The 12,365-nt window shown below is 48.2% G+C and overlaps 6 protein-coding genes across 6 annotated transcripts; 3 read left to right on the top strand and 3 right to left on the bottom strand.

Annotated features, from left to right (window-relative positions):
* Positions 1–704: 704 nt before the first annotated feature.
* On the bottom strand, positions 705–1,433 carry FOMMEDRAFT_82330 (kinase-like protein; the record flags this gene model as incomplete). Its single annotated transcript, XM_007265782.1, has 3 exons — positions 705–1,000; positions 1,056–1,149; positions 1,203–1,433. Coding segments are annotated over 3 exons (621 nt in total), but the record flags the coding sequence as incomplete, so codon positions are not given.
* A 506-nt stretch (positions 1,434–1,939) lies between these two features.
* Positions 1,940–4,322, bottom strand: FOMMEDRAFT_106810 (acyl-CoA N-acyltransferase). Its single transcript, XM_007265781.1, has 11 exons — positions 4,091–4,322; positions 3,780–4,029; positions 3,628–3,717; positions 3,496–3,571; positions 3,383–3,447; positions 3,230–3,323; positions 3,053–3,167; positions 2,764–2,993; positions 2,421–2,705; positions 2,101–2,181; positions 1,940–2,044 (listed from the first exon to the last, which is right to left on the bottom strand). The coding sequence occupies exons 1-10, from the start codon at positions 4,207–4,209 to the stop codon at positions 2,147–2,149; spliced, it is 1,359 nt and encodes a 452-aa protein (XP_007265843.1). The 5' UTR covers positions 4,210–4,322; the 3' UTR covers positions 1,940–2,044; positions 2,101–2,146.
* A 1,086-nt stretch (positions 4,323–5,408) lies between these two features.
* On the bottom strand, positions 5,409–6,124 carry FOMMEDRAFT_155366 (60S ribosomal protein L19; the record flags this gene model as incomplete). Its single annotated transcript, XM_007265780.1, has 3 exons — positions 5,409–5,495; positions 5,554–5,698; positions 5,769–6,124. The coding sequence occupies 3 exons, from the start codon at positions 6,122–6,124 to the stop codon at positions 5,409–5,411; spliced, it is 588 nt and encodes a 195-aa protein (XP_007265842.1).
* A 490-nt stretch (positions 6,125–6,614) lies between these two features.
* On the top strand, positions 6,615–7,285 carry FOMMEDRAFT_155365 (uncharacterized protein; the record flags this gene model as incomplete). Its single annotated transcript, XM_007265779.1, has 2 exons — positions 6,615–6,804; positions 6,858–7,285. The coding sequence occupies 2 exons, from the start codon at positions 6,615–6,617 to the stop codon at positions 7,283–7,285; spliced, it is 618 nt and encodes a 205-aa protein (XP_007265841.1).
* An 817-nt stretch (positions 7,286–8,102) lies between these two features.
* On the top strand, positions 8,103–9,715 carry FOMMEDRAFT_82904 (Pkinase-domain-containing protein; the record flags this gene model as incomplete). The annotated part of the gene is made up of 4 exons (XM_007265778.1): positions 8,103–8,714; positions 8,771–9,103; positions 9,156–9,273; positions 9,330–9,715. The coding sequence occupies 4 exons, from the start codon at positions 8,103–8,105 to the stop codon at positions 9,713–9,715; spliced, it is 1,449 nt and encodes a 482-aa protein (XP_007265840.1).
* A 631-nt stretch (positions 9,716–10,346) lies between these two features.
* FOMMEDRAFT_19504 (AAA-domain-containing protein) lies at positions 10,347–12,365 on the top strand. Its single transcript, XM_007265777.1, has 8 exons — positions 10,347–10,404; positions 10,453–10,564; positions 10,629–10,797; positions 10,879–10,940; positions 11,001–11,274; positions 11,331–11,561; positions 11,612–11,743; positions 11,802–12,365. Exons 1-8 carry the CDS (start codon positions 10,381–10,383, stop codon positions 12,115–12,117), a joined length of 1,320 nt encoding a protein of 439 aa, XP_007265839.1. The 5' UTR covers positions 10,347–10,380; the 3' UTR covers positions 12,118–12,365.

Genomic DNA, 12,365 nt, shown 5'->3' with positions numbered 1-12,365 from the left:
GTCCCCAGAAAAACGTATGGAAGGGCTCTTCAGAATGCCTCGTATCTTATCCATTGCGGCTACAGAGATAGGACGAATCTTCTCAGTCTCCGCAGAGTTCATAGCAGTGTGAGTCGCATTCTGCTCGTCTGGAGAGGTCGAAAGGGGATCCCAGGTGTACGTGAAGCCATCATAAACAGAAGCACCAGCACATACGTCAGGGCTATCATCAAGCTCCAGGAGATCCGATGTCTCGTAGAAATTGAAAATGTTTTCATCGACGTCCAACAGATCGACTTCATCTCCGTAGGGAATGTATGGGGCTAAAAACTATCCATGTAAATTTCTCTGTACCATCGTCTGACTGAAAACTCACCAGGATAATCCTTCGCATTAACCTTTTCCCAGTTGCTACAACTTTGGTGAGTCGCGTGCAGTAATTCTAGACCCCTACTTACATATCTGTAAAATATTCATGCATCTTGATCTGAGCTAAACTGTACCGTAGACGGGCATTGCGTTGGAGACACTGTAGAATGATTTCAATTATGTTTACGGATACGACACACCGCGCATACCTTCTTGATCAGGCTCCATTCGGAAAGTGGAACTACCTGAGAAGGGTGGCTTGGAGCCTGTCCGCGAAGTATCCTCTTTTGCATGATCAAAAGTGGATCTAGCTCGTCTCCTTCAAGAAATGGATGCTGAAGATACGTCATGCCTCGTCAGTTATACTGCGAGGATAATAGAGAACGCAGGTTTACCTGACCAAAATGCATAATGCATAGGAGCACGCCGAAGCTCCATATGTCGACAGCGTAATCATAGGACCATCCGAGGATCCTCTCCGGAGCTTCAAACTCTCTCGTCCCGCAATCCGACCAGGTACTCTCGCTTTGATCAAGAATTTTAGCGCAGCCGAAGTTAGTTAGGGCAATGTGTCCATCAGCCGCAATCATCACGTTATCCGGCTTGATATCACGATGAACAATGCATAGAGAATGTAGATGGGAGAGCCCTGCTACCTAGGCGTCGTCCGTGAGCCGCAAACACGCAGCGTATATGTGTGATCAAACTCACGATTTCCGACGCGTAGAAACGTGCTTTATCGGACGCAAATGGACCTTCACGATCTAAATGTAGCGCAATGCTTCCCCCGGGATAAGTATCCTGAATGCAGTGTGTAAATAGTTGTTGTGTTAAGTTAGGGAAACAGTACACACTAGCACCATATAAAGGCGTGTTTCGTCGTGGAAGCTCCTGTGTAGTTTAGGGAGAAATGAACAATCTCCTTCCGTGACGATTCTCAAACACCTCTGTTCGGATCGTATGCGTTTGAGACAGTTCGAAGTAGACGCAGCACGTTTTCCTAGCGTTTTTATTGCATACACTCCAAAGTCAGAGCAGCTGCGTGCCAATATAGTTTGGACAGATGACTCCCTCCCGGCGACTCGAAGAACTTCAAAGTCGGATACGCTGTGCCTCTGCAAGTGATAATTGCCCACAACTCATAAGTTCTTTGCGGAGGTGTTTCGTAAGGATGGACGGCTTACCTTAGACGCCCCGAGATCCAAGAACGAGCTTCGAACCTTAGCTTTTGGAGAAATAACCACGATCTCCTGAAATATGATATATGGGTGAGCACTGAGGTTAACTCAGGTTGTCCGATAAACGTGCCTCAATTTCATCGTGTTCCCATTCTGGGTCGATTTCTTTAACGTTCTTGATATGCTAATAGAAGGCGGTGAGTTTCTTCTATCGTGATTTGAGATGACTATATGCATACCTCAATATGGAAGCTTTCGCTATGGTTGAGTGGTGCGCACCCCTTGTCTGTATGGACAATTCGTACATCAGAATCAGGGAGTGTTGTGTCTGGTGTTTGTATCATTTCAGAAAAAGACAGCTGAACAACGACTATCAGCCATAGAGCAGGAAAAAGAATAATAAACGAATCCACAGAAAACGGGACGTGTTCCACGTCCATCTGCAGCGCAGGAGTAGCCGGAAAAGAAATTCTGTTGGAGGAAGTTGATGTGGGCGACTGGATAACCGTCGGACTTTGCTGCTACGATTGGTAAATATAAAGCATTATGTACAAGAGTCTTGAGAGATAATTACCAACGAGGAACGGCTGCTGCGACGGGAATCCATCGTGCGCCGACTATTATCGGTGGCACAAGACATGTTGAAGCTTTCCGACTCCATTCGGAGCGTAGAACGAAGTCGATAATATTCTGGATGTTAGGAAACAATAGCGAGGGACTATCCAAGAAATTAGAGTACCTGGATCCAGGACAGCAGTGGCAAGAGCGAAGAAGGACAGAGTTGCATAAATGCACCAACAAAGACCAATCGTGCCAAACATAGAAAAATAATGTTAAATAAATGCAATAAATTATTAAAATCGTGTCATCGCGATTCAGAATCATAGTATGTACAATATTTCATTTCCATGCACATTTTACTTTTCACCTTGAACTCTGCAGCGACTTGCTCGACCATCTCGCGTGAGATGACGATTACTTCCTCCATCTCTTCACTGTCTAAAGCTTGGATCTTTTGTAATAGACCACATTCGTGTAATGTGAATGCAACGTCCTCCGTGCGAATACCTGTCGCGTTTGCGATGTCCTGCAGCGTACACCTGGCGAATACATGCGTTGTGACACTTCCGTCTGGATTAGCTGAAGATCGAGTCCATCGCATTTGAGAATACAGCGCATCTAAAGAACAAAGCGTTAGTCGGGCCTACCCTTTGGATTATAGACACGATTTACGCACCATGCGCTCCGTTCGTTGCTGCAATAACGTCTTCAGTATTATACTCATTCTCGAGTCCGCTTTCCCAGAGTATGAGTCTACCGTCCTTTTCCACAGTATTCTTCACAGTCTTCCTCCGCTTCTTTAGCCCATCTACCCTCCGAGCTTCAACGAAACGAATAAGGTCATCGTCAACAGGTCTCTCTTCCTCTCCCGTAATGTCTCTTAATGGTTGCACGGAGAGTATTCGTCTGTTGTGGAATATCGTAGGTGAGTCGCGAGGCATCGTAGTCGGAATCTCTACACAAACCTGAACAACTGCACCAAAGCTCCCGTCCAATAGGTTAAGTAGGTCCTCAAGCCTAATTCTGAGAGGGGTCGTTCTGGTGTACCGAGCTTTCCTGCTAGACGAGACAGAGCATAGCCTTCGGAAAGAAAGAAAGTCGTCTCAAAACATGCACGATGTGGGAGGGTTTAGGGCACGTACTGAATTCAATCATGAGCATTCCATATCGTTTTCGTTGATATGGAGGGAATGTAATAATACATGCGAGATTGTAGTCGTCGTAAGAAATCTTTTCCTAAACACGGATGCGCTTAATACAGATGTGAACGCGTATGTATTTCATGTGAAACGTACCTTTGAAAAGAAGCCGATGACATGATCCTGATGTCTATCTCCTTCAGTCAAAACATAAAACATAACTAACAAAGGAGTTAAAAGTGTTCAATGAATGAGACATGGACACTCACAGTTATCACAGTCAAAGAACAGCGTCTTTATATCAATGAAGAATTTCCCGAAAAGAGATAAATTTTGACAATAGAGCTATCAATCCCGACTCAGCATGGGGTCTGGAACACAATTGACACAGATATGCGTACCTTATTCATAGCTCCATCAATCTCATAAATCATATGTCCACCCCGCTTGTACACAATCTTCCCGGGAGGATGCATTCTGTTACAAAATTTCTATATCCCTGAGCTTCAGACGAAATCCCTTCGCAACGAAGGCATCAGCAGGAGTTGCTCACCATGTGAAGCTCAAGCATACTTCCGTCTTGCATGTACTTGAAACATCGTTCGCAAACCCACAATACTGACTCATCAGCAGTCGCATGGCTATTCTGTGGGTTCGGTGTTTGAGGACGGCCTCGCGTATTACTGCGCTTTGCGAGCTGGCTACGCCCATTGCTAGATGACGTCCCGCCTTGCTTACTTGGTCCAATTGACACCGACACACTCTCATCTTCCATGGCGGAGATAGGGTAAGGTGAATGATACCTAGACATTACAGTATACAGTGAGTAAGAGACAGATTCTTGGGGTGTGCAATCGCAAGTACCATGTCTTTATCTTCCACCGTCCGAAAATTACTTTATCAAAGTTCCGCGGATTGGGTTTCCGTCCATTCGATCCATTCACGCTTGCCTCTGGATTAGCAGGTCCACCAACATCAGTCATCGTCTGTTGTTCCGGTACGAGGCCTTGAGTCGACGTCTGCGCAGGCGGCTCTTCAGAACCTCTTTGAACATCGCCGTTAATCTTCGTCGAACGTGCCGCTCTCTCTGGCTGAGAATCAACACGCTTTCGTTTCCGACTGTTCTTCATCGAGTTTGTCGGAATAGGCTCGTCGAAATCTACATTCGACACGTCCTGGTGCACGTCCTGTTCGTCCCCCGAAGGTCTCCCTTGCGACTGCGGGACTACTGACTGCGCCGCAAACTCGCCCAGATTGAACGACGACCCAAGTATCTCAATAAGATCCTTTCGCATCGAATTGACGTACGTCGGGTTCTCCAAAGTGTTATTAGCGTTATTGTTATTGTGGCCCGTCTGCAGCTTCGCAGCAGTCCTCGAACTAATAAACCTCCCATTCAACCGTTCCCTCTCCCAACTCCTCTTCGTCGTCGAACCCGATTGCCCACCACTGCCCCGTTTATGCGATCGCGCCTTTTCCTTCTCCTTTTCAGAAGTCGACGACGACGACGAAGAACTCCCATTAGCGTGTTGCAATTGTGCTTCCCCAAGATCAACAGTACCAGACGCGACGTTACTAGTGGTAGTCAAAGCCGGCACCGGTACCAACACAGACTCATTCGCGTGATGGCTCGCAGTTGGACTGGCATTTATTCCAACGAGCGTTTCTGCTGCGCTCAACTCGTTCTCTTCATATATTCGATGATTTTCATGTGTCCTTGACTGTACTGTCCAGGAGGACATGTTATGGAAGAATTTGGTGGGTGAGGAAGATTTGGCAGGCGTACCTACGAATGGCTGTTCGTGAGCCTCTGCACTGGGACGACGATCCCTTGTTCTTGCCATTGTCTTATACGGTGCGATGCAAATTCTTGAGTGAGCCATCCAAATCGGTGCTGATATAACCTTCTAAGTCGTAAATGGAGCTGCTAACAAGGAGCACACAAACAGGATGGATGAGAACAAGATGTTCATTCAGGGGAACAGTATCAATGGCATTTGTTTGGACAAACATCTTAACCGACAACTAGCGAGGTCAATTTAAATAAATAACACACAATTTGCTTAGCACACTTCTTGCACACATAAAGATGAAGTGACATAGAAGAGCCATGGCATATGATGATCGTGCACAAGCATAAGTACAGTTTGAGGTAACGACACGCATATTATCTGCATTACATTCACTCCTTAACTGCTTCCTCATGCTCAATAGCAATAATAGCCTGTCTCTTCTCCAGAAGGCGTGCTTGGCGACGGTCACGGGCAGCCTACACGAATAGTGGTATGAGGACCAATTTATAAATTTGAGAAAAAATCTAAACATACCTTGTTCTTGACACGGCGTGCCTCCATCTGGTCGCTAAGAATCTTAGTACGGGATTTCTCAGCTTTCGCCTTGTGAATGTATTCCATCAAAACACGCTTGTTCTTGAAAACGTTACCCTTCGACTTTAGGTAAAGGGCGTGGTAGCTATTTGCGAAAGAGCGGACCAATACGAATTAGGTAAAATATATTATGACTTGGTAACGATAAGACTCACAGATGCTTGTCAATTTTGCCAGCCTCACGGTATTTCCTCAGCAATCGCCTAAGCACACGCTGCCTACGCATCCATTGCACCTTCGTCGGCATACGAGCTTCAGAGGTACCCTTTCGTTTACCAGGACCAGTGTGACGACCCTTGCGCTTTGCAGCGTGGAGGTCGCGAGTGCGGGCACGAGAATGAACAGTGGCAGGCTTGATGATGACACGCCCATCCTTGATGAGCTTTTTAATGTGTGTACGTGAGTTGGCGTTGCCAATTTCTGACTGCTCGGCGGGGTCGAGCCAGATCTTGCGCTTGCCGACGCCAGCGACGGAGGCGGCGAGCCGTTTTTGAGAGCGTAAGTTGACCATGACGGCTGTTGAATGTTGGAATCAGCACTAGCAGCGGTAAAATGACCCAGCGACAAGCATACTGACCTTGTTCTTGAGGATGTCGACTGCGGCGAGTGAGTCTTACTGAGCAAGATGGAGTCACTTGCTTTGCTGTATAGTTTATCTGGTATGGAGAGTTCCTCCCACGATTACAACAGTTTAATATTGTTATAAGTAGTATTACATAATATAGCTACGACCAGGCGGGCCGTGCATACGGGTTCCATGATCCTACAATTTCCGATGCTCAAAAGACCCAGCATGTTGTAGCCTGGCTCCGGGGCCGTCAAGCACCAACACGACAGTACACTGCTTAGTTTCAAGTGCTGTTCATCAGTTTGTCTAGATTTCATTGGACAAACTGTAAATTTATCCGACCGTTCATCTCGTTATTTGAGCGCTCAATGGAAGAGAAGAAAAGGTCTAACCTGCGGGCCTATACAGTAACTGCGGCGTAGTAGAGGGCAGAATGCGTAATAGCCAGTCATTAATGTTATGCGGACTCGAGCAGGAAAAAGATCAAGAAACGCCGTTCTTACTGTATTCGGAAACAGAGTTGCCCCTACGGACTCTCTTCGCGTCGAATAATGAATTTGCAATGACGCACAAAATACAATATACGCATGGCGAAACTTTGAATGGAAAAGGACACGAAGCTGGTACGAATGGCAGAAAGTCCGCTCTGCCTCGCGTTGACTATTTTATTTATCAGCAAAAGAAGTACTTCTTCTGCGTGCCAGTCGATCGACCAAGCCTGCCTGCCATATTGCCGATGAGAGGGCATCTAGGAAGAACTCCCGCGGCAAGGACGGAGTGGGTGCAGCCACGCATCCGTTCCTAGCGAAGAGAGGAAGATGTTCACCGCCTCGTTGCACATCAGTTGCTTCATTGCCAAGTCGAATGTGCTTCGGTCATCCACCGCGTTTGAGATTAGGCAAACAGAGTGCAAGTTCGGATACGAGCTGCTATTTACGGGATGGCTCCCACGCGTTGGACAGAGTTGAGCAGACGCGGCCGCTCGGGGTTAGAATGCTCCGTTCTTACGTGCCCCGTGCTGAGCAAGTGGCGACGTGCAGTGATGAGCAGCATATAAGTTGGTTAAACATGAAGCAAAAAAATGCCGGGATGCGGCTAGTATGACGACGGGTGTCCATAAGAATAATGAAGTTAGGTAGTGATTTGTTTTATCATCCTATCAAGTTATTTTGGTAATTTACCAGAGGCTCGCACGTGACAGAAACGTGACCGTTACCGGGAGAGACCGAGTCAGTGAGCGTGACCGTCATTAGGTGACCCGACCCGACCGACCTGGCTCTTCCTTTCCTTTCCTTTGCTCTCGACTGCTGCAGACAGACAGACAGCTCCTCGCCGCCCTATAAGCCTGTGTGCACGAGGAGGGCTCGCCTGGCCCCATCTCCTCGCCTGCACACGCCTCTGCTTGTCTTCAGCCTTAACTCGCCCACAGCCCCCTTTCCATTCCACCACCCGTGCATCATGTCGTGTCAATAAACTCCCTTCTGTAGTATCCAGCGCGTCAGCTCTCCCCAGCTTCCCCACTTTGCTTCCCCCACTTTCCGCCTCTTTGCTGCTGTTTTAAATCACCGCTCTGGCTCCTCTTGACATCCCCTCCTCGCACCTCTATAGTCCCCCAGGCATGCAGGACGCCCAGGACGCCGCCCAGGCCGAGGGCGAGGGCCCCGATGGGTCCGACAAGCCCCCTCATGAGGACAGTCCTGCCAAACGCCCAAAGCACCGCCGTAACTCTTTCTTGTCCAAGTTCCACCTTTCCAAGGTCTCAGCTGACGAGCGTGCTGCAATTGCTGCTCGTGGCGATGCGAAACAGGTCAACAGAACTGCTGTGAATGCTTCACCCAATTCAGTCCCGCTGCCCCCACCCGAAGCTGGGGCATTTCCCAAGGAACCAGGATTCACCAAGGGAGAACTCGGCCAGCTCGTTATGCAACAGCAGGTCGGTACTCAGGGACTGAGTGGTCCGGAGACGCCTTCCACTGGGTCACCAGACGGGTCCATATCAGATGGGGAGAGCTGGCCCCCCAGCGCCGCTTCAACCCGCGCCAATAGCCGTGCGAACAGCCGAGCGCCGAGCTTCAGCCATGCAAGACCGGGATCTGAGGGTGACCCTCGCTCGAGAAAGCCATCCTTTTCTTCAAAGTCCGTGGAGAAGGAGGGAAAGGTCGACGGATACGTGACGACTGCACTGCCTCTAAGAGACCAACCGCCTATTCGCACAGATTCAGCTACTCCCACGCGGCCAAAGACTATTTCCCGACCACCGTCCCTCCATTCTGACTCCGGGCACAAGTTCCAGCTAAAAGACTTATTAGCAGCGACACCGAAACTGAACCGCAAGTCGTCAGCGAGGTCGTCAGCAAGTAGCAAAAAGTCCGACTCCGATGGTGATAGACGCTCCACTGCTGGCGACAGTACCGCCAGTTTGTCGAAAAAATATGGTGTTTGCGAGCGACTTGCCATTGGGAAAGGTGCCACTTCTGTCGTTCGATTAGCTCATAAGTGGGATCGGTCCGAGGAGAAGCTCTATGCCGTCAAAGTTCGTTGATCGTAGCTTTTGGTGAAGTTTTATCTGATGATCTTCTTACTTTTTAGGAGTTCCGGAAAAGGCGGAAGAACGAGACCGAAAAAGAATATGTTAAGAAGCTTACTGCGGAGTTCTGCATATCGTCAACTTTACATCATGTCAACATCGTTGAGACTGTCGATTTAGTTCAGGATGAGAACAAGCATTGGTGCGAAGTGATGGAATTCTGCCCGGGCGGTGATCTATATGCCGCAATCAAGAAGGGCGGTATGTCTCCGAGCGAGGTTGAATGTTGCTTCAAGCAAATCATGTCCGGTGTCGCCTATTTACATAGCCAAGGCGTGGCGCATCGGGATATCAAACCAGAGAACTTGTTCTTCAATTCCCGTGGACAGCTGAAGGTCTTGCTTCCTGCTATTCCGATTTGATGTTTCTTATATTGAATCATCTTAGATTGGAGATTACGGGGCGTCTACCGTGTATCGTCTTCCGTGGGAGACAACGGTGCACATGTCAACGGGTCTCTGTGGCAGCGAGCCGTACATCGCACCAGAACAATTTGCAAACAAGCGTAAGTTGTGCAGAGGCATGACTTTGAATTCGATTTAATCCCTTCTCCTTATTTAGCATATGATGCCCGTTTGGTCGATATCTGGGCTTGCGGGATCGTGTATTATTGCCTTCATTTCCAGGAGCTTCCTTGGAGGGTTGCGCAAAATTCAGACCCGCTTTACGCCGCATATGCTCAGGCGTGTTCCTCCACATCCCCAGCACAGTCCTCTTGTCCACCGACGATAAACAATCTCTCCCCTCGACCATGTCGGCCGCTAATTCGTAAGATGCTTGACCCGGATCCGAAATCGCGGTGGACTGTCGAGGAGGTTATCGCGTTTCCGTGGGTACAGAGCATTGAGGTCTGTCACCTTGTCGAGAAGCCGACTCACGTCCACGTGTATGCACGCTCTCTCGCCGAGGCGCAATCGCGCGAAGCGCATAATCGGGAGTTTCTTTGAGTCGGGGCTGCTGTTTCGCTGATAGGCACCGTCCATCAGTGAACTGGTGTTGACAAAGCTATCCCTGCTTCGGACTCTCGATCATCCCTTGCGACTGACGAGTCACGCGTATTGGAATTGATTGAGTCGTCGTGGGGAAGGGATACAGTGTTGCGGTGTAGTTCTAATTGGTATTCGCTTCCTCCGTTTTCCCATGTCTTTTGCACACTTTTGTGTTTGTCACGAATGACTGTCTCACATCCGCCCCTTCACTGGTACTGGTATGATCTTGGCTTCTTGCAGTGCTCGGGTGTTGCACGAGCATTGCACCCACTCGTTGCGTTGTGTTGAGCGTCTTTATGCCTTGTTTTGCTTTCCGATTCGCAATGAGTAGCAGATCGATTATTTTCGGGTTGTGTCGTTACTGCAGTATCAGATAATCTTAAAGCCTCAATGTATTCTTCCACACCTTTCATTACTCTCTATACTGATGCGCATGGATTTACTATATGATTACGACTGAAGCAATACACGATCCTTAGAAATTAAAAAATACCAGATATAGTTTATTATTAGTATATGATAAGCGTGGGAATATCTCTAGAGGTTCCGGAGTTTCTTAGTCCAGAGCCGGTCACCACTTCCCTGCATACCACCTCCTTCTCCTGCTCCTGCCTGCCTTCTGCATGGCCAACTCAAACAATCTCGACGTAGGTTCAAAGCTTGCTGTCCGATGTTCGCTATCTCATGATGTGTAGCGTGCGATTGAAATCGTGCAACGTGCCATAGACGAAGACGTCAATCAGAACTACGCAGAGGCGTCCAAACTCTACCAGAACGCTCTCGATTACTTCCTTCTTGCTCTCAAATGTCAGTTGTCAAAGGAACACAAAGTTTCGGTTCAGTGTGCTTACACTTTGCCCACGATAAACAGATGAGAAGAACGATAAACTAAAGGGCCTCATCCGTGGCAAGATCAGCGAATATCTGGATCGTGCCGAGAAACTCAAGGAGCACCTAAATAAGGACGCAGAGAAAAGGGCACGTCGAGCTGTTGGTGCTAATGGGACGGCATCAGGTGGACCAGGAGGTTCTGGTAAGAGGTACGTTTCCTTCATGTTTGTCGATGAGGATGCCTTTACATGAGTTGACTGACATGCTCTTTGTGATGTTGTACTCCGTAGCAAAGGCGAGGATGGCGAGGAGGATGACCCTGAGTTGAGGAAGCTGCGTGCTGGCCTTTCAGGTGCGTAGCACGCTGTGGTAGATACCTCAGTCTTCTGACTGTCTTTTTTGTCAACCTTAGGCGCAATCCTAACGGATAAACCGAATGTCAAGTGGGACGATGTAGCTGGTCTGGAAGGTGCCAAGGACGCGCTGAAAGAAGCAGTCATCCTGCCTATCAAATTCCCGCATCTGTTCACTGGAAAGCGAACTCCGTGGAAGGGAATTCTGTTATATGGTCCACCAGGAACGGGGAAATCCTATCTTGCTAAAGCAGTCGCAACAGAGGCGAACAGTACCTTCTTCAGCGTGAGTTCATCTGACCTCGTGAGTAAATGGATGGGAGAATCCGAAAGGTAAGGATTGTACGCCCCGTCAAGAATCAACGCAGGCTTACATGGGGCTCATGCAGATTGGTGAAACAACTATTCCAAATGGCTCGAGAGAACAAACCAGCCATTATATTCATCGATGAGGTTGATTCATTATGTGGTACAAGAGGCGAGGGTGAATCGGAAGCATCACGGCGAATTAAGACGGAATTTCTGGTGCAAATGAATGGTGTTGGACACGATGATACCGGTGTGCTGGTACTTGGTGCCACCAATATTCCTTGGATGCTGGACAATGCTATCAAGCGCAGGTTAGTTTGCTCATCATTCTGTCATTGAAAACGTACTGAGTCATGGTAAGGTTTGAGAAGCGGATCTATATTCCACTGCCAGGGCCTGAAGCTCGAAAACGCATGTTTGAGCTGAATGTAGGAACAACGCCATGCGAACTTACCCATAAGGACTACAGAGCTCTCGCAGATCGTACAAATGGGTCCGTATAATCATTTCATATTGTAGAGTTAATCTGATTGTTCCCCGTTTCTATCCAGATACTCGGGTTCAGATATCGCGGTCGTCGTACGAGATGCACTAATGCAACCTGTGCGAAAGGTGCTCTCAGCAACGCATTTCAAAGAAATACCACCGCCAGACGGCGAGGGCAAACCAAGATGGACACCTTGTTCCCCAGGCGACCCTGCGGCTGTTGAGAGAGCTTGGACAGAGCTTGAATCTGACGAACTTCTCGAGCCACCTCTGAAGCTCAATGATTTCGTTCGAGCAGTGGATAGCATCCGACCTACCGTGTCAGAAGACGATATCAAGCGACATATCGAGTGGACGAATGACTCAGGTGCGTGTTCTTAATCGCACGCACGATTGAGCCCCAAGTGACCATTCTCGTCCCAGGAAACTCCGGAGAATAAACATGGACGGCATTCTTTCTGTCTTCTTTTTTTGCTGAGATGACTTGCTCTGCGCTCTGTTCCTCTTTTTTTTTTTCATTGGCATGATATATTCTTTCCGTCTGCTTTGCTTTTACGATGCAGAGATTTTTACACGTGGGTTGTATTGTAATACATAATTGCTGTAGTTATACAACGGAGATTCAAATA

This window comes from Fomitiporia mediterranea, assembly GCF_000271605.1.
Source record: "Fomitiporia mediterranea MF3/22 unplaced genomic scaffold FOMMEscaffold_5, whole genome shotgun sequence".
Lineage (NCBI taxonomy): Eukaryota > Fungi > Basidiomycota > Agaricomycetes > Hymenochaetales > Hymenochaetaceae > Fomitiporia > Fomitiporia mediterranea.
The sequence above is the reverse complement of the archived record's forward strand: the minus strand, read 5'-3'. Positions and strand labels throughout refer to the sequence as shown.

Bases quoted from the DNA above. Each gene is read 5' to 3' on its own strand.
- FOMMEDRAFT_19504 (XM_007265777.1), top strand. From the start codon at position 10,381: ATGGCCAACTCAAACAATCTCGAC. The intron at 10,405-10,452 runs GTAGGTTCAAAG...CATGATGTGTAG, and splicing joins CCAACTCAAACAATCTCGAC to CGTGCGATTGAAATCGTGCA. The intron at 11,562-11,611 runs GTTAGTTTGCTC...AGTCATGGTAAG, and splicing joins GACAATGCTATCAAGCGCAG to GTTTGAGAAGCGGATCTATA.
- FOMMEDRAFT_106810 (XM_007265781.1), bottom strand. From the start codon at position 4,209: ATGACTGATGTTGGTGGACCTGCTAATCCAGAGGCAAGCGTGAATGGA. The intron at 4,030-4,090 runs GTACTTGCGATT...TGTAATGTCTAG, and splicing joins CGGTGGAAGATAAAGACATG to GTATCATTCACCTTACCCTA. The intron at 3,324-3,382 runs GTACGTTTCACA...ATCCGTGTTTAG, and splicing joins TCATCGGCTTCTTTTCAAAG to GAAAAGATTTCTTACGACGA.